The sequence below is a fragment of the Caretta caretta genome, chromosome 1 (assembly GCF_965140235.1).
Source record: "Caretta caretta isolate rCarCar2 chromosome 1, rCarCar1.hap1, whole genome shotgun sequence".
Classification (NCBI taxonomy): Eukaryota; Metazoa; Chordata; order Testudines; family Cheloniidae; genus Caretta; species Caretta caretta.
In genome coordinates this window covers 237753962-237772421 of record NC_134206.1, presented here as the reverse complement: position 1 = coordinate 237772421, position 18460 = coordinate 237753962, and the positions used below count along the sequence as shown (strand labels likewise).

The 18460-nt window shown below is 42.0% G+C and overlaps 1 protein-coding gene across 24 annotated transcripts in view; it reads left to right on the top strand.

Annotated features, from left to right (window-relative positions):
* The window catches only part of PLEKHA5 (pleckstrin homology domain containing A5), a 260673-nt gene that overhangs the window by 26644 nt on the left and 215569 nt on the right, over positions 1-18460 (top strand). Inside the window, exon 4 of one of the 24 annotated variants that reach the window (XM_048827515.2) lies at positions 12989-13070. The exons of the other annotated variants lie outside the window; for them this stretch is intronic. Within the exon in view, the coding sequence (XP_048683472.1) occupies positions 12989-13028 (40 nt within the window). The 3' untranslated portion in view covers positions 13029-13070. The remainder of the gene's footprint in view (positions 1-12988; positions 13071-18460) is intronic. 24 annotated transcript variants of the gene reach the window in all.

Genomic DNA, 18460 nt, shown 5'->3' with positions numbered 1-18460 from the left:
CACAGCTGAGATAACTAAATTGTTTTGGAATAGGAGTTCTTTGTCGGTGAACCACTCCAGTAAACAAACATGGGGTAGAGGAGAGGAGGAGATCATGTCGGAGAGAGAACTTATTGAGGGGAAAAAAATAGATTTTAATGAAAGAAGACTGACCCTGGTGTCTTTCCAAATATTCAGAGGAGGATTGGCCTGCTGTGGCAACAGTCAAAGAGGGGATGGGTAATATGTGAAGGGAAATCAGGGATTTATGAATATTTAAACCCATGTGGTTGGTTTACTAGGTTTAGAGAGAGACAACTCATATTGGAGTCAGAGCCAGTTTTGGCTATAGTAGAGAATATACTGTAGCAGTTTGCTGTAGCTTTACCAGATATTTCCAGGACTAAATAACATGGTTAATCTTAAACATTTTATATTCTGTATGTTTCCCCTTCTGTACCTTTTACATTTTTATCTAACCTGTATTTGATCAGACTTCCTATTTGTAAGAGATCTTGTTATTACAAAGGAGGCTTTATAGGTTTTTGTTATGGAAGAAAGGACTAACAAATGAAGACGTCTGAGTCAGTGGACCAGTTAAAAATATTTTCCTATCATCTCCTAAAGTAGTTTGGCACCAAAAGGGAGCAAGTATGATAAGACCAGATAATGGTTTCAATATAATTCACTTGAATGGATGGATTGATTTCCTTTTTCTATGAGGTGTAAATATTGGCATTCTTTTTCTAGATTTTAAAGCATTTGCCTGGGCTTTCGGTAAAAGTTAATAGTAAAAAAAAAAGGAAAGAGGAAGTCTTCACCTGGTACTAACAGTATTGCAGGGGAATCTGTGCATTTTTGAGACTTCATACTCTATTCATTCTTTATACACTGTGCAGCTACTGAAAAAGTACTGAACTTTTGTGGCTGGTTGAAAACAAGCTTAACCATTTATTTCACTTGCATATTTGAGTTTCTTTGCGAAATCTGCTATTGCTTTCTCAATATTTTTGATTTGTTTTCTTTTTAAACAGCGCTGTATTGACAGCGTTGGAAACTGCTTGCCCTCTTTGTTGAGTGACAGTATACTGCATGGGCTGCCGTAGTACAAGTTTCCACACTCTCCTACCATTGTGCCTTACCCAAAGAGGAGATCTCTAAGTGTATGTCTGTATAATGGAGCTGGAAGTGTACACATAACGGTGGCAGCTCTGATTAAGCTAGCATGCTAAGTAGAAGTGTAGCTATGGAGGGATGGGCTAGTTGCCCGAAGTATGATTCTGTCTGAAACCCTGGGTATGTACTTAGGTGGCTAACGAATACTGCTGCTGCTGTGTCTATTTTTAGCACGCTAGTTTAGGGTTACCATATTTCAGGTCCCAAAAAGAGGATACTGCTATGGGGAGGGGAAGCTGCACAGGAGGATAGGGGGAACTGGGATGGGTGTCTGCTGTAGGGGTACTCACTGTAGGTGAGGGGCAAAGTCACTCCCTGTCACAGTGGGATGTAGCACCAGCTGTCGGTCAGCTCTTCACTGTGGGAGCCCTTCCCAGGGCTGGAAGTGGGGACCTGGGTGGGTGGGATTCAGCAGCTGTGGCTTGCGGGGCAATGGACCAATCAAATGCAGAGGAACGACTAATCGGGAATCAGACCAATCGGGGTCCTTGCTGAGCTGCAACTTGTCTGCTTTTCAAAACCATTGGACCTTTCCTGTTTTTAAAATTCCTCTTCCTTTTCCTCCCTGGACAGAGAGGTACCTTAAAAAATATGCTGTGGCTGGGAAAACCCAGATGTATGGAAACCCTATGTTAGCTTGATCATAGGTAACACAGGTATGTCTGCCTGAGTGGGAATTTAACCTCCAGCTTCTATATAGAGAGACTGTAAGTCAAGGTAGAGAGGTCAGTATAGTCTGCATGTCCATTCTTCAGACACTTCTAAACAACTGCCAATTAGTGTGAATTGTACTGTGTATTTTCATGTGCACAGTTGGGCAAGACTACCACCTCCTTTCATATACACCACTGAATATTAGTAGTTGTTGGTCACTCAAAATGGATGTGCGCTAGCTTGCTAGAGGTAATGGCATCTATCACCTTTCTCAAAAAGAAAAGGAGTACTTGTGGCACTTTAGAGACTAACCAATTTATTTGAGCATAGTCTCTAAGGTGCCACAAGTACTCCTTTTCTTTTTGCAAATACAGACTAACATGGCTGTTACTCTGAAACCTATCACCTTTCTGTGGAGCCATCCAGTCCCATAAGTCTAGTGATATTTCTTTACAAAACTACTTGTTTTAAGAAATGTGTTTTTTAGGAAGAATGTAAGAACTACTCTTCATTGTATTTCCTTCTAAACGAATATCTTAATTGAATCCTATTTTCATTTCGTTAGAGTACTTTGAGGGTGAATGTCTGTCTGGGGAATTAGTACTTTTACAGTTTTATTGGGGCAGTTACATTTTTGTTAAAAAAATAAATTTAGTGCAAACTGTTTTATAATCTGTCGCTTTGTGTCATTCTCACTCGAGAAATGAGAATATATACCTGTAGTTACCAAGGATGGTTAGCACTGTCTCTTCACTGGGGAGGTGGATAGTCTGTGTATGTGTGTGTTCATTATGTAATAGATGCTCTACAAAGCCATAGAATGCCACAGTCTGTGCTTCAAAGATCTTGCGTTGTAAAGATGCAAGATATGGCAAAGGGTCAGGAAAAAGGTTTAAAAAATATACATGCAATTTATGTATGTAATCTATTCCCAACTGCCCCTCAGCTTTAACCATTATTAGTTGGCTCATTTTACCCACTGTGGCAAGTGGGTAAAGAGGGATCTGAGTGAGTAGCTTTGTGAATCGGCTCATGGAGGCTGTTATAGATATAAGGGACCAATGTTGGAGAAAGTATGAAGATAGTTGTGTGGGGAAAATGGGCAAACAGGGCATCAATTCTGGTATCATTAATAGAGCACAGAGGATCCAGTGAGGGACATTGGAGGGTAAATAAGGAGAAACAGAATTCTGCAGATCTTTAAATGCGTGAGTAGGAAGCATTAATGTTGAAGGAAAACTATTGGCTTTAAAATACATTTTAAACCAAATACAGATACTTTCAATTATTAAAACTGGTGTTAAAAACCTAATCTAAGTTTCACTGTTTGCATTTTGTCATCTTGAAAAGACTGATCATAAGTCTCACTAGTGTTTGTTTCTAATCAGCTTCTGACTACCTGTCAATCTTCTAGTGCAATATTGCAATGTGAAAATTGTAAATATTTCAGGGAGATGCTTAAAAAAACCAGTTCAACTGGAATATAAAACAAATGGTTGTTTGCTGGGTTTTGTAAGCTGGAGGAATTCTAGAAGTAATAGGAGTAAACCATTAGAACACTTTCTGGAAAACATTCTAGACCCAAATGGAAGAAGTTAAATATTTAATTTCTTTCGAATGATTGATTTTCTTAGTTCTAAAGCTTTGAGACATTCATGTAACTCTCCTCAATCTGTGACACCGTTGCTGTTGACTGGTTCAAATACAAATTTGTAATTCTTTTAAAACTAGATTTCCTATGTGGCAGGACAGCACTCCTCCTTTCTAAAACTGGATGTTCATCTTGTGGTGTTGGATTTGTATGCTGACAGAATGTCTTATCTTCTAGATAAAATGTATTCTAAGTATCAAAAAAGGGACTACATTTTTTCTTATGGCAGTACCATTTAATAATTATAAGATCCAGCCTCACTGAACAATGGAAAAAACAGGCTTTTAAAGTCTATCTTCAGCCAAAGAAGTCTCACACATGTAAAGGCATTAAGTAGTGTTGCATAAGTAGCTATGCCCTAGATAACCTCCAAAAAAGGTTGTAGTGCTATTGAGCATGGCTGGTGAGACATGGGCATAATTGTGTCGGGAACTAGCTTTGAATCAAGAGGATCAATGCTATTCGATAAGAAATGAATGGACTTGTCTAGGTCAAAAATGCCTGCATTAATTACTCCATTGATCATGGATAGATATGCAGATCCTCATAGGAGGTGGGTGATTGGTATCCTGTTGCTAGGGCTGTGGTAGAGATTTGACACATCTTTAGTCTGTTGAAAGGTAAGTCTTAATCTCTCAAAAATGAGGTATGTAAATATAAATGAGCTGCTGATCTCCTGTGCAGGCTGTGCTGTTGGGCAAGAGGTCATAATGAGCAGTATGGACTCTAAGATCCTTTTTTCCCTCAGCATTGGGAGAGTGGGATTGAGGTAGTTGAACTTTCCTGCCTGGAAACAACAGGTAACTTGTTGAAAGGCTAGAGCAGAGGTGGGCAAACTACGGCCCACGGGACCCTCCTGCCCGTCCCCTGAGCTCCTGGCCTGGGAAGCTAGTCCCTGGCCCCTCCCCTGTTGTTTCCCCTTCCCTGCAGCCTCAGCGCGCTCTGGGCCGCCGGGCAGTACAGTTGCAGAGCTGTGGCCTGACCCAGTGCTCTGGGCGGTGCACCTGTAGCGCCGCCAGGCAGCGCTGTAAGGGGCCAAGGGGCAGGGAGTGGGGGGGGGTTGGATAGAGGGCAGGGGAGTTGGGGGGGGGAGTTGTCAGGGGGCAGAGGTGGGGATAGGGAGGGGTCAGGGCGGTAAGAGGGTGGGGAATGGGGGTTGGATGAGGTAGGGGTCCCGGGGGGTAGTCAGGAAGGGGGGGGTTGGATGGGGCAGTGGGGGGCAGTCAGGGGCAGGGGTTCTGGGGGAGGTCAGGGGACAGGGAGCAGGGGGTGGTGGATGGGGTAGGAGTCCGGGGGGGGGCATCAGGGGACGGGGGAGTTGGATGGGGCTGGAGTCCCAGGGGAGTCATCAGGGAGCGGGAAGCAGGGGGGTTGGATAGCAGGCAGGGGCCGGGCCAGGCCACGCCTGGCTGTGGGAAGACAGCCTCCCCTAACCGGCTCTCCATACAATTTTGGAAACCCGATGTGGCCCTCAGGTCAAAAAATTTTCCTGCCCCTGGGCTAGAGAGTGAGAATACCAGGCAAGAAAATCAAAGCTAAAGTGTGCTCTCTTAATTGCAAGAGGAGCTGTGGGTTAAAATGGCACCTGCTTTCAGTGACATTGTGATTGAATCCCCATAAGAGGGAGTCATAATGCACATGAACCTTGGGAAGATCAGGAATGGGGAGCAAGAGCGTCGTAGTGTTATGGCAAAAAGAAAAGGAGGACTTGTGGCACCTTAGAGACTAACGAATTTATTTGAGCTGTAGCTCACAAAAGCTTATGCTCAAATAAATTTGTTGTCTCTAAGGTGCCACAAGTCCTCCTTTTCTTTTTGCGGCTACAGACTAACACGGCTGCTACTCTGACAGCTGTCATATTGTTAGGGGGTTTGGTTTTGCTTTGAAAAACAAACTTCAATTTCCTGAGCAGACAGATCATACGCATGCCCCCCCTCCCTTTTCCACCTCTTGAATGTTTCCTTTCGAACCCCAATTTCCTATCTCTAGAGCAGGAAATAACTACGCTTCAAATGGTGGCTATCCTTCAAGTTGTTCTGTTGCCTTAGAATAGTGTGTTCTGAAACTCAGCTGTCCGCTTCCAGTTAAGGGGAAAGTCCTATGGAAATGATCACAAAAGGACCATCTGCTTTGGAAAGGGCTTTCACCACCATTCAGATCACTTTTATTTCTCTAAAATTAGAATGAGCTTTTCACTGGCCAAAGAAGACTAAATGTAGGAAGTCAGAGCTGATAATGTGCTTTTTGAAGTTATTGCATACCAGAATACTAGAATATTTGTTTTGAATACATAAAACTTCAGTGAATTTGATAACTCATAACTAACACTGAACTTCAAAGATCTATTAGCTATATGCAGACCTTGCCTTATGTTCAGACTTGAGTGAATAATAGACTTTACAGCCCTACCCAATGGCTAGCATTCATAAATATATGGAATGTCTACTCTTTAATACAACTGTGGTAGCTTGTATGCAACTCTTAAAAGTTTGACACAACTTCCAGTTTTCTAACAGAAAGCTTTTTCTTGCAGAAACAATTACCTTTTGTCATGACTAAATTTGTGTCATTGCTCCTTCTCCTGCTCCTTCTCCTTCTTGAAGTATTGACTTACCGTAATGATTCACAGCAGTACTTTTTGTTGTAGACTAGCATTTATCAAAATACTACTTTGCATCCTTTTGGAAGGTTCATCACATGAGTGCATTTCCAAACATATCCGTGAATAGCTTTAAAACTAAAATATTAGACTTTATTATGTGAAATTGCATCTCCTCCCAGAAAACAACTGTTTTTTAACCTTTTCTAAGTTTTGTGTTCAAATGGCGTTTGCTTTCTTATTCTTGAAGGCAGGATTCACATGTTCCCAACACTTAAAATCGAAGGCAGAAGGGCTAGTATAAATATGAGACCACAAATACTTCAACATACTGGAGCAGACTAAAAATTACATCTGTGGGTAAAAGGCAAAATATGAAGCCCAATGGACGTAAGTGGTAGAAGTCACTTGTATCTTTCAACTTTATCTTTATGTCCTGCTTTTGGTGGGATGAAGGAGAGGGAATAAAGTAATAGTATTTCGCAACTATGCTGCTCATTCTCTCTCTTAAGACAAAAAAACTAAGGGAGCTATCTAAGGGCCAAAAAGTATTGGAAATTTGGCATTTCATACAAATCTTTGGCCTTAGTTTCCCACCCTTCAGCTATGGATCACCAAGCAGAATTAAGCATTGCACCAATGTCTTGCCAATAATCCAATAAAACTTTGGAATAAGGGCATTCAGTCATTTGTGTACAGGATTTGTCTTTCTCTCAACAGAACGATAAGAGTTCCTATAAAGATAAATTCAGGAGTAGTTAGGTAAATTTTAATCACAGAGCTGTGGATAAAGGAACTTGATATGCTTTCCAGTTTTCAGGTTCTTGTATGTATTTTGGTCTATCTTGCAACCAAGTACTTCACCTTCTACTTTACCCAAGAAGTTGGCTTGTGTCCCAGACTGCAATAGAAGCATTGTTTGGCAGAGAAGTCAGCAGCCAGCATCTTGGCACTATCTTCAGTTTTTGAGGCCAGGTTATTGAGAACAAAAATAAGCATAAGTTCTACTTCGCAAAATATTCAGCCTTCCAAAAATGAACCAAAGTGAAAGAAATGGTATCCTTTGGTTAAGAACACCTACCTGCCAAGGTCATTCTGGTGTATCAGCTTTTTACCTCCAGAATTCAACATGGATCTCTTGAGCACCAATTCACATTTAATACATTTTTATATTTGCAATCATTAAGGGCTATTGACGGACTCAAGGACAACTTTTGTAAAGCATTTTGTTTAGAAAAAACTTCTCATTTACTGTTGGTACATTTACTATTATTGTTGGTACTTTTTGTATGTAAATAGGTTATTTAATACAAAATACAAGTTAATCAGTTATTGCAGTTAGTTCCTTACTTCACTTACAATCCATTTGATACTATTCCCCCATCAAAAAATCAAGTTGAAAACCAGTGGGTTACAACTTCATTTGGTTCAAATTCTTGTTTCCCATTAGCAACTTCTAATATCCAATTTTCACATAAATAACTTTTGTAATAACTAAAGGAAAATAAATACAGTAAATCCTATGAAGAGTTCTCCTGAGGGTCAATTTCAAAGACTTACACAAGTTGTGGTTGGTCTCTGTCATCAATATTGTTGTGTACCCTTTTTTAAATAGCTTAACCCAATTGACTCTGTATCAATAGTTGAACACCAGCTTGGATATAGGTGTATGCTTAAGCATTAACAGAAGCCTCCTTTAATTATGTCAGGCATTCCCGTCATGGAGTGCAGTGCCCTTGTTAGCCATAACTGCCGTTAGATAAGGGGAGAGGAGCAAGCAATAACTGGTAATCTTCACTCGTTCTATAAAACCAGTTCCTGTTGATTTTTTTGTTTCTGTTCTGAACCTGAGCTGAACTTACTAGTCAAGGAACCATCTTAACAAATGCAGTTAAGGAATTCTGCAAGGTGGGCCCTGCTGGTGGAGAACTAAGTGTACTGCAGCAAAACTACATGTGGTATAATTTAGATATGGCCCCAAAACTAAATGAATACTTTGCCTCAGATTTCAGCAAGTATGGTAATTTGGCACATGGGCATGAAGGCAGAATGGATGATGGAAATTGCCACAACTAAGGGGCAGTTTTTTGGTTTTCTTCCTCAGAAGCGTCAGAGATGGTTATGGCTGGAGATGGGACACTGGGTGGGGTGAGTCAGTGCTCCTGAGGTGGCACTGAACATTCTCTCACATGCCCAGCTGGTTGGTTCTTACTCGCGTGTTCAGGATCTAACTGATTTGCCATGTGTGGGGTTGGGAAGGAATTTCACCCAGGTCAGGTTGGCAGTGGCCTCGGGGGTGCAGTGGGGTTGTGCCTTTCTGTAGCATGGAGTATAGGTCACTTGCCAGCATTATCTGGGTATATCTCACTTAAATAATTTCCTGCCATTGAAGGTGCCTCAGGCATTTGTGCTCTTCAGTCCCTCCTATTCTCTGCCTGTTGAATATAATAGTTAAATCTCCTGTAGGCTTTAATGCTATAGTCCAATTTTGGTGGTTGGGTTTAGTGTGTGGGTGCTGAGGTGGTGTTCATGGCCTGTGATATACAGGAGCTCTAGACTAGATGATCTGATGGTCCTGGCTGACTTCAAATTCTATGGCTCTGCTGTGTGTTGTGAGATGCCCACTGAACAGTTCCGGTCACTCCTATTTTTATTAGTATTTACTGATTCCTTCATTCGGATCCATAATTTCAAGGTGCATTCTGTTATGGGAATAGCTACTGTCTAGTTGTTCCCATAAGTATCTAGTTGACCATCGGAGCCTCTTGCTCATGTATTCAGATTCCAGTACAGAAAACATGCCTTGAAATCTGACACTTCTTTAAAAAGCACCCTAGTGATCTTTATGACCACCTTGAATAGCAGTTGTTGTCAAATAGAGTGGAAAATACCATCCACGGGACCACTGGTCCATCTGTTGATGTGAGCCTTAGGGTACGTCCATACCTAAGTTCCCTGTAAACTATGTGGCCATGGAGCAGCCTTCTTAGCTCTGCGCAGGAGCTCAGGAAACCCACCCACTCGGGTGCTCCTCTCGCAGCCCCAACCTAGCTCATCCCCCAACCTGCTGCGGCCAGGGTGCCCTTGCCCCGGCCCCAACTCTGCCGGCCCGGACCCAGCCATGGCCCTGACCTGCCGGTGGAGGGGCACCTATCCTGCGGCTCCAGCCCTGAAGCTGCCGCGGTGGGGAGAGGCACCCCTTCTCCCAGCCCAGGTGCTGCTCTGGGGAGAGAGAGCTGTAGCCCTGGAGCATCCCCTCCACCCCAAGCCCCTCATCCCTGGCCCCACCCCAGAGTCTGCACCCCCAGCTGAAGCCCTCACACCCCTGCACCCCAACCCTCTACCCCACCCGTGAGCCCCCTCCTACACTCTGAACCTCTCGGCTCCATCCCCACCACATGGATTTTGCTATGTACGCCAATATGAAGGTGATGTGTTACACATAATAAAATTTGTTCCGCACATGGGTAGGAAAAATTAGAGGGAACACTGGTCCATGCTGCAAGAAGCCCTGCAGCAATGAGTCTCAGCCCCAATCAACAGGCTTGGGCTCGTGCTACAGGGCTAAAATAGTTGGTGTCTGCGTTCTGAAACATATGGGAGGGTCTCAAGAGTCTGGGCTCCAGCCTGTGTGGGAACACTTACGCTGCTATTTTTAGCTCTGTATGAGAGCCTGAGTCAGTTGACCTGGGCTCTGAGACTCTCTGAAACAGTTTTTCAGTGTAGAGGTATCCTTAGACTTCACCTTATAACTTCTCCGTAAGATTGCTTATTGACTTGACTTGTCCTAAGACAGAAAGAGGTTGAACGTGAGATTTGTGAAGAGAAATGTATAAGCTGGGCCTTGTAGTCAGTCTTTAAAGATAGAGCTTCTGCACTATTTAGTTTCTCAAGACCCTGTTTTTACAGCATTACATTGGCTTAGTGAGGACTTTGGAAGAAAAGTTCCTGTTATGTTGAGAAGTCTTTTGGAATTATGGTCAGGTCATATTTATAGAATGCTTTTTTCTTCTGAAAAAATGCAAAAGTGTTTTTAAAAAACAAAAACACCCCAGTAGAATTGATACCTATATTTCAAAGAACACCATTGAAATACAGCCAATTCTGGGGTGGAATATGGCAGATGTTAAAGCATCACACGTAACAGTACACAGGAATTTGGAGCAGAATACAATGGTGTCTAAAAATATACGGGGAGGTTAGGTAATTACCTAAATAGGAATTATCTAGAGACCAGGGTTAATACTGCTAATCTTGCAGTGTGCCATTGGCTCTTTAACCACAAGTGTTCAGGATCTCAATTTTAATTCTTCTGGTGGTTAAATCACTTATGCAGTGCCAGTCCTTGAAAGTTCTAATATGTCAGTTTAAGTTTTAAAGGTGACCTACAAAGAGAAAAGGATTGTGTTTGTGCCCTTTTGTGCTTCTGTATGATGTAAAAGAAGACCTGAAAGATTTTTCAGTTTCTTTTCAGTTTGTTTATACATTTGAAATTCAGGTCTTCAGCCTAGAAGATTTGATGGCAACTAGAGAAATATTGAAATTGACATCAGAAAATGAAAGATGAGTAATTGAAAACAGATTTTTCAATCACATGTTTAAAACTTTTCTAAAACACTAGTGCCTAATGAACACTTTGAGAGGGGGGAAGTGTCTGCTAGTCATGGGTGTGCACAAGAGGGGGCAAGCAAGGGCACGGTCCCCCTAGTCAGTGGGAGCACAGAATTCCCCTGGGGCTCGGGTGCGGAGAGTGAGCTTCTCCGGCTCTGGGGCCGCGTGGGCGGATGGGGCAGAACCGGGTCCTCTGGCACCAGGGAGAGCCAGCTCCTCCAGCCTGAGGTGGAGGAGGGGGGAAGGTGAGCTAGCTCCTCTGGCTGCGGGGGGCATGGAGGCCAAATTTTTATTCTTGTGCATGCCCCTGGTTAATGAAGAAAGCTGTCCCTCCAATATGTGTTTGAGATCTCCAGCAGTTCTTCCAGCAAAAGCAGGGAAAACCAGACTTGACATACTTGGTATCTCCAAATAATGAAGGAAGAAAATGCATTTAAGGCTTCATTATTATCAGGAGCAAACTGAATTCTCCAGTTCTAACTTAATTTGCAGATTACCTTTAAAGTAGTTTATACTACTGTTTATTTGTACTCCAAAGTAATAAAACAGCATTAATTTTTAAGATTAAACTTTGTTTTAATTTGTATAAAATGGTAGATTTAAGAAAAGGCTTTGCGTACAATATCGACACATTAATTATATGTCAAGATAACGTCATAATTTTATGTGGGGGAGGTTTACAAATAAAATAACAAGGGAAATGGATTTTTCATTTATTACATGATTGTGCACCCAGGAAAAATATAGTTAGTGAATATCAAAATTGGGTACGGGAGCTACTTACACTCAAGTCACATTGAATGTAGTTATCTTACTGCTAGAATGAGCTATAGATTATTTCTATTGTGGACCAATACTCATTGTGCTCGGTGCTGTACAGAAGCAGAGCAAGAAGATGGTCCTTGCCCCAAATTGCTTTCAAATTAAGTAACAGGAGACAGGTGGATACAGATGGAGGAGCACAAGGGAACACTGACAATATTGGTCATAATAGGAACTGGGCTTGGCATACCAGCTGTCCAATCTTGGTCTGAGTGACAGGGAGGATAATGGTGTTGTGCAGAGTGATTGAGAAGCAAAGCAGGAGGTCTTGGAAGTGGAAGATTAGAAGTGGTGTGTCATAAATATAAAGGGAAGGGTAAACCTTTATATAAATATAAAGGGAAGGGGGTTGCAAGTGTTGGGAGGATTGTTCATTGTTCTAAGATCCAAGGGTCTGGGACTGTAGTCACCTAGGCAAATTGGTGAGGCTTTTTACCAAACCTTGTCCAGGAAGTGGGGTGCAAGGTTTTGGGAAGTATTTTGGGGGGAAGGACGCGTCCAAACAGCTCTTCCCCAGTAACCAGTATTAGTTTGGTGGTGGTAGTGGCCAGTCCAAGGACAACGGGGGTAATATTTAGTACCTTGGGGAAGTTTTGACCTAAGCTGGTAAAGATAAGCTTAGGAGGTTTTTCATGCAGGTCCCCACATCTGTACCCTAGAGTTCAGAGTGGGGGAGGAACCTTGACATGGTTTTTAGTCCAAGTTAAACTGAAACTGACATCTGGAGATGTTGGAAATGAACAGATTTAAGTTCGGGTAAAATAAGACAGGTCTGATTAGACAGGTAGATCTGAGTCGACTGCTTAAAGATTATAGTTGAATTTGTGTTTGGGAATGAGATTCTATAGAAACAACATGTAACAGGAAAATAGTAAAGGATCAGGAATGGAGGTCTATGGAATCCCCACAGAAAGTTGGAAGGTGGCTAAAGAGGACTCTAACAGACTGAGAGTGATTAGAGTGGTAGGAGGAGAACCTGAAGAGGATTGAGCAAGTAGTCAGACTATTGGGCCCATAGCAGTGGTGTTGGTTGGTTAGTTTCACATGCCGAGGTGGGAGGTCAGTGATAAAAGCTTGATGTCAGCAGTCACAGAGGGAAGTGCATGAAGGAAAGTTTGAAGGTCCTGGTCTTGAACGCTGTTAAAGGTGGCAAAGCTATGAAGGTATGAACCCCCAACTGGGTAGCTGCAGTTAGGGTGTCCAGATGTCCTGATTTTTGGGTCTTTTTCTTATATAGACTCACTCGTTCTTGTCAACTGCTAGAAATGGCCCACCTTGACTATCACTACAAAAGGACCCGTCGTCCCGGTCTCCCCTCCCCCTCCCCCCCGGCTGGTCATAGCACCCATGGTTTCATATTCTCTGTGTATATAAATCTCCCCACTGTATTTTCCACTGAATGCATCCGATGAAGTGAGCTGTAGCTCACGAAAGCTTATGCTCAAATAAATTTGTTAGTGTCTAAGGTGCCACAAGTCCTCCTTTTCTTTTTGCAGATACAGACTAACACGGCTGCTACTCAGAAACCTGATCTAGATGAGTTGATGTATCCCCTAGAAGACTCTGCGAACCCCCAGGGTATGTGTACCCATGGTTGAGAACCACTGTCCTAGGGAATTAAACCCCTGGAGCAAAACCTTAAGAATTAAAAAATTCAGGCATTGCCATATTTTTCTTAATTTTTTCCCCTCAAAACATACATCCAAATGCTGAAAAGAAGGGTGGCCAAGTGAGTAGGATCCTAGATTGGGACTGAAGAAACCTGGAATCAGTTTCTGGCTTAACGACAGACTTCCTTGTGACCTTGGGCAAATAACATAACATACCCTATCTCTGTTCTCTGTTTTTACAGTTGGGATAGTATTTCCCTACTTCACATGAGTGTTGAGGATAAAATCCATTAATGATTATGAAATGCTTCAATGGAAGAGTGATGAGGGGTAGTTAGAAACTGTTTAGATCGTATTATAGCAATAGTCTTCTCTTCTCTGCCAGATTGCTGCTGAAGGCTTGAAGTCTGATACAAGGGAATGCTTATAAAATTTAGCTGAATCATGAAAGGCATTTAGATTTTACTCTGTGAATTTGCTTGGTGTTACAGATGTGTGCTGACTGAAACTCACATGCTGCTCTCACATTTGCTATCACTGTGATTGTAGCTTATGACAGTGGTTCTCAACAAGGGGTCCGTGGCCTTGTGGGGCACCACAAGTTGGTTTCAGGGAGTTGGTGAGTCCAGGCACTCTCAGAGCAGAAGCCCTGAACTCCTGGGTGGAGTTGGGGGGCAACACCACTGTGTGCCCCCCCCAAACTGCAGTTCCAGAGCCGGGCAGTCTGAGGGACAGCTCCAGACACCCTGACCCCGGCCAGGTTGGAGGTGGGAAGCTAGTGCCAGGAAGTACGGGATGGCTGCTGCTCTGGCTGTTACCAGGTAGGTAGTCACGGCATTTCCCGTTTCTTCCTCCAGCTGCTGGTGCCACGGGGCTGCGGCTGCTCCTTGGCTCCCAGCCCCCTTTGACTGCTTGCTCAACTAAGAGCCATCAGCGCACAGCCCCTAGCTACTTCTCTCCCTGCATCCTGAGCTACCCCCTGCCCTGGACCCTTCCATCCCCCTAGCCCCCAAAATGTAAGTCAAACTATACCTATGCCTAAAGACCCCCCTGCCCAGCGGCCAGCACCCCACAGGACTAAATTCCCAAGGGTTCCCCCAGCCTGCTGGCTAAAGCCCTGAGCTACCCCACTCCCCATCTTGCTGGGCCTGGAGTCTTTATAGCATGTTGCTAGGGCCTCAGAAAGAAAAAGATTGAGAACCCCTGGTTAGGACCAAGAATAATGTACGTCTGAAACATTGTGCAGCTTCTTCAGTAAACATGGTTTATAATCAAATCTGGGCACCTTTTTACAGCTTAATAGTCTCAACTGAGTTATAAGTTTAGCCACAATGGTTTGAATGTTAGAAATGTTTTGGTACAAGAGTGGAAAATGCAGTGTACTAAATACGTTGGTGCCCAGAGGAAACTGAAGCTTGGGCGAGAAATAGCTGGCTCAAACTGAATCCAGGAAAGACTAAAGTGATGCCACTTGGAAGAAGGGAGTATTAGGAGGATTGTGCAAGTTCTATCACCTGGCTCTGGATAATAGGCCATATGTTAAGTCAGTTGGCAGTGCTGGATTCATGACCAAATCATTGCTGACGGTGGACCTTCAAATCGCGACCTACACCAGAAGCATCTTTCACCTCAAGCTAGCAAGCTTGGCTTCCTGAATGGTGATCTGGCTCTGTATGAAAAGTTGTTAACCTACAGCCTATGCATAACACAGCAGCCCATCTCCTAAGTGGATGAATTGACGAGAGGATATTATGTTAGTGTTTTGTAAGCTGTTCAGGGGAAGAACTATGTCTACCACATGCTTGTATAGCACCTAGTACAATGGGGCCTAATCCCTGACTGAGGCCTTCAAGTACTTATAGTAACATTATTAGTCAAAATGGCTCTCACTGCAGCACTGAATTAAACTCAAGTATTTGGTACTGATTTATAAAACCTTTAATTGGATAGGCCCATATAATCTCAAAGACCGCTGTCTTCCCAGGATCTACCATCACAGAGGTACTAGTCTGGAACATTACAACTAACTAGAGTCCAGGAATAAACAGAGCTGGAGGATCAGTCTTGTCAAGAACACCCCTTAAAAGGGGTTAGAGTGTAATCCTTCCCATCTCAAAGTCATGTTGGCAAAATCAGAAGAAAGCTGCAACATAATCCAGAGTAGAGACCTAAAATTAAACCAAATGGAACTGAGAATTGCATCACACTTCTGGATAGTTCTTCTATTCTGTAACCTACATGTGGTGCCTAGATGCCACAGCAAAAGGTATTTTAGAACTCTTTATCGACACAGGTTTGTCCTGTAATTTTTCAAATGTCTGCAATATCACTAAACAATGTAGTATTTTGCTATTTAGTTCATGTCATGTATTTGAGAACTACATTTTCCAGATGCAAGGAAAAGGATAGAATTCAAATGTTAAATTGTGATTTAAAACTGTATTTTTATTTACCCTCTAATTCTCATGCTTTGATATTTTTATGGCTGTACATGAAAAATGGGTTCAATATTATGACTAAATTGGAGTGAAGCAATCAAGTATCTGAATGAAAAGTGAGTTTTTTTTTTAAATATTAAGGAAAATTATTGGCATATGTTTTTATCAAAAAATGAGTTTCTGAATGTCATTAAAGTTAAGCAGTTGCTTATAATGTTGTTGAAGTAATCATAGAATCATAGGACTGGAAGGGACGTAGAGAGGTCATCTAGTCCAGTCCCCTGCACTCATGGCAGGACTAAGTATTATCTGGATCATCCCTGGCAGGTGTTTTTGTCTAACCTGCTCTTAAAAATCTACAATGATGGAGATTCTACAGCGTTCATAGGCAATTGATTCTAGTTCTTAACCACCTTGACAGTTAGGAAGTTTTTCCTAATGTCCAATCTAAACCACGCTTGCTACAATTTAAAGCCCATTGTGGTTTGTCCTATCCTCAGAGGTTAAGGAGAACAATTTTTCTCGCTCCTCCTTGTAACAACCTTTCATGTACTTGAAAACTGTTATCACGTGTGTTGTCGTCCCCGCCCTCTCCCTGATCTTCTCTTCTCCAGACTGAACAAACCCAGTTTTTTTCAATCTTCCCTCATAGGTCATGTTTTCTAGACCTTTAATCATTTTTGTTGCTCTTCTCTGGACTTCCTCCAGTTTGTCCATATCTTTCCTGAAATGTGTCTCCCAGAACAGGATACAATACTCCAGTAGAGGACTAATCAGCATGGAGTAGAGTGGAAGCTTACTTGTGTCTTGCTTACAACACTCCTGCTAATGTCTCCAAATAATGTTTGCTTTTTTTTTTGCAACAGTGTTATACTGTTGACTCATATCTAGCTTGTGATTCACTGTGACCCACAGATCCCTTTCCACAGTACTCCTTCCTAGGCAGTCATTTCCCATTTTGTATGTGTACAACTGATTGTTCCTTCCTATGCAGAGTACTTTGCGTTTTGTCCTTATTGAATTTCTTCCTATTTACTTCAGACCATTTTTCCAGATCATTTTGAATTTTAATCCTGTCCTCCAAAGCACCTGCAACCCCTCCCACCTTGGTATCATCCACAAACTTTATAAATGTACTCTGTATGCCATTATCTAAATCATTGATGAAGATATTGAACAGAACCAGATCTATAACTGATCTCTGTGGGACTCCACTCAGTATGCCCTTCCAGCTTGACTGTGAACCACTGATAATTACTCTCTGGGAACAGTGTTCCAACCAGTTATGCACCCTTCTTATAGTAGCTCCATCTAGGTTGTATTAACCTAGTCCATGTGAGAGTATTAAAAGCCTTACTAAAGTCAAGATATACCACATCTACCGCTTTTCCCCTATCCACCCTGTCAAAAAAACTGTAAGGTTGGTTTGACACGACTTGTTCTTGACAAATCCATGCTGATGGTTACTTATCTTATTATCTTCCCTGTGTTTGCAAATTGATTGCTTAATTATTTTGTGCCATGTATCTTTCTGGGTACTGAAGTAAAGATGACTGGTCTGTAATTCCACAGGTTGTCCTTATTCCCCTTTTTATAGATGGGCACAATATTTGCCTTTTTTCAGTCCTCTGGGATCTCTCCTGTCTACCATGCCTTTTTTAATTTTTTTATCACCACCACAATGGCTGTTATCTCTGTAGTCAGCTCTTTGAGTATTCTAGTATGGTGGCTTGAAGACATCTACCTTGTCTAAGTAATCTTTAACTTGTTGTTTGCCTATTTTAGCCTCTGATTCTACCTCATTTTCACTGGCATTCACTATGTTAGATGTCCAATTGCTACTAAACTTTTTTAGTGAAAACTGAAACAAAGTCCTTTAGCACTTCTGCCTTTCTTTCTCTCTCCTTCTTCTTCCCCCCCTCCCCCCCAAAATGAGTAATGGGTCTACCCTGTCCTTCGTCTTCCTCTTGCTTCTAACGTATTTGTAGAATGTTTTCTTTGTCTCCAGCTAGCTTAATCTCATTTTGTGCCTTGGCCTTTCTGATTTTGTCTCTACGTGCTTGTATTGTTTATATTCATCCTTTGTTGTTTGACTTAGTTTCCACTTTTTTTATGTGTTTCAGATCATTGAAGATCTCCTGGTTAAGCCAGGGTGGTCTCTTGCCATACTTCCTATCTTTCCTACGCAGTGGGATAGTTTGCTCTTGTGTCTCTTTGGAAAAACTGTCAATTCTCTTGAACTGTTTTTTCCCCCCTTAGACTTGCATCCCATGGGATCTTACCTACAAACTCCCTGAGTTTGTAAAGTATGCCGCCTTAAATTCATTTTTTTATTTTATACCCATATTTCAATTCTTATTAAATATAATGCTCTAAAATGTCAAGGAATTATTTCTAGAGCGTAAATGTAAAATATTGTAACTGGAGCAAGGGAATAATAAATTGCACCATACATTTCACATGGGTAGCTAATGGTTTACTTAAGTTTGTCAAGTTTTTATTCATTTATATTCTCAGTATAGATGTACACACACACACACAGATTCTGATGAGTGAAAATGAAAAGAGCTCTGCTCTCTAGAATTGTAACACAATCAAGATCTGAATCACCTTAACTCAAACAGTAGGTGAGGAATCTTGTCCTGTTGTTTCTAGACTTTGCATTTTAAATCACCTTTGTCCGGCTTGTTCTCGTCCATCCCTACACAAATGCAAGTCAGTGCCACACCATATGCATTTTAAATACAGTTCAAATTACCAGTTATTAGGTTGACGTTTAGCACAACGTTGTTTTGCTAAATATGTAGGTTGATTTGTGTTATAGGGAAATAATTTTTTTTTTTGCCATATTCACACTTTGTTTCTTAACTTGTAGGTACCTAGTGGGCTTTACAACAATGGTGTTATCCTGTGGCTGTGG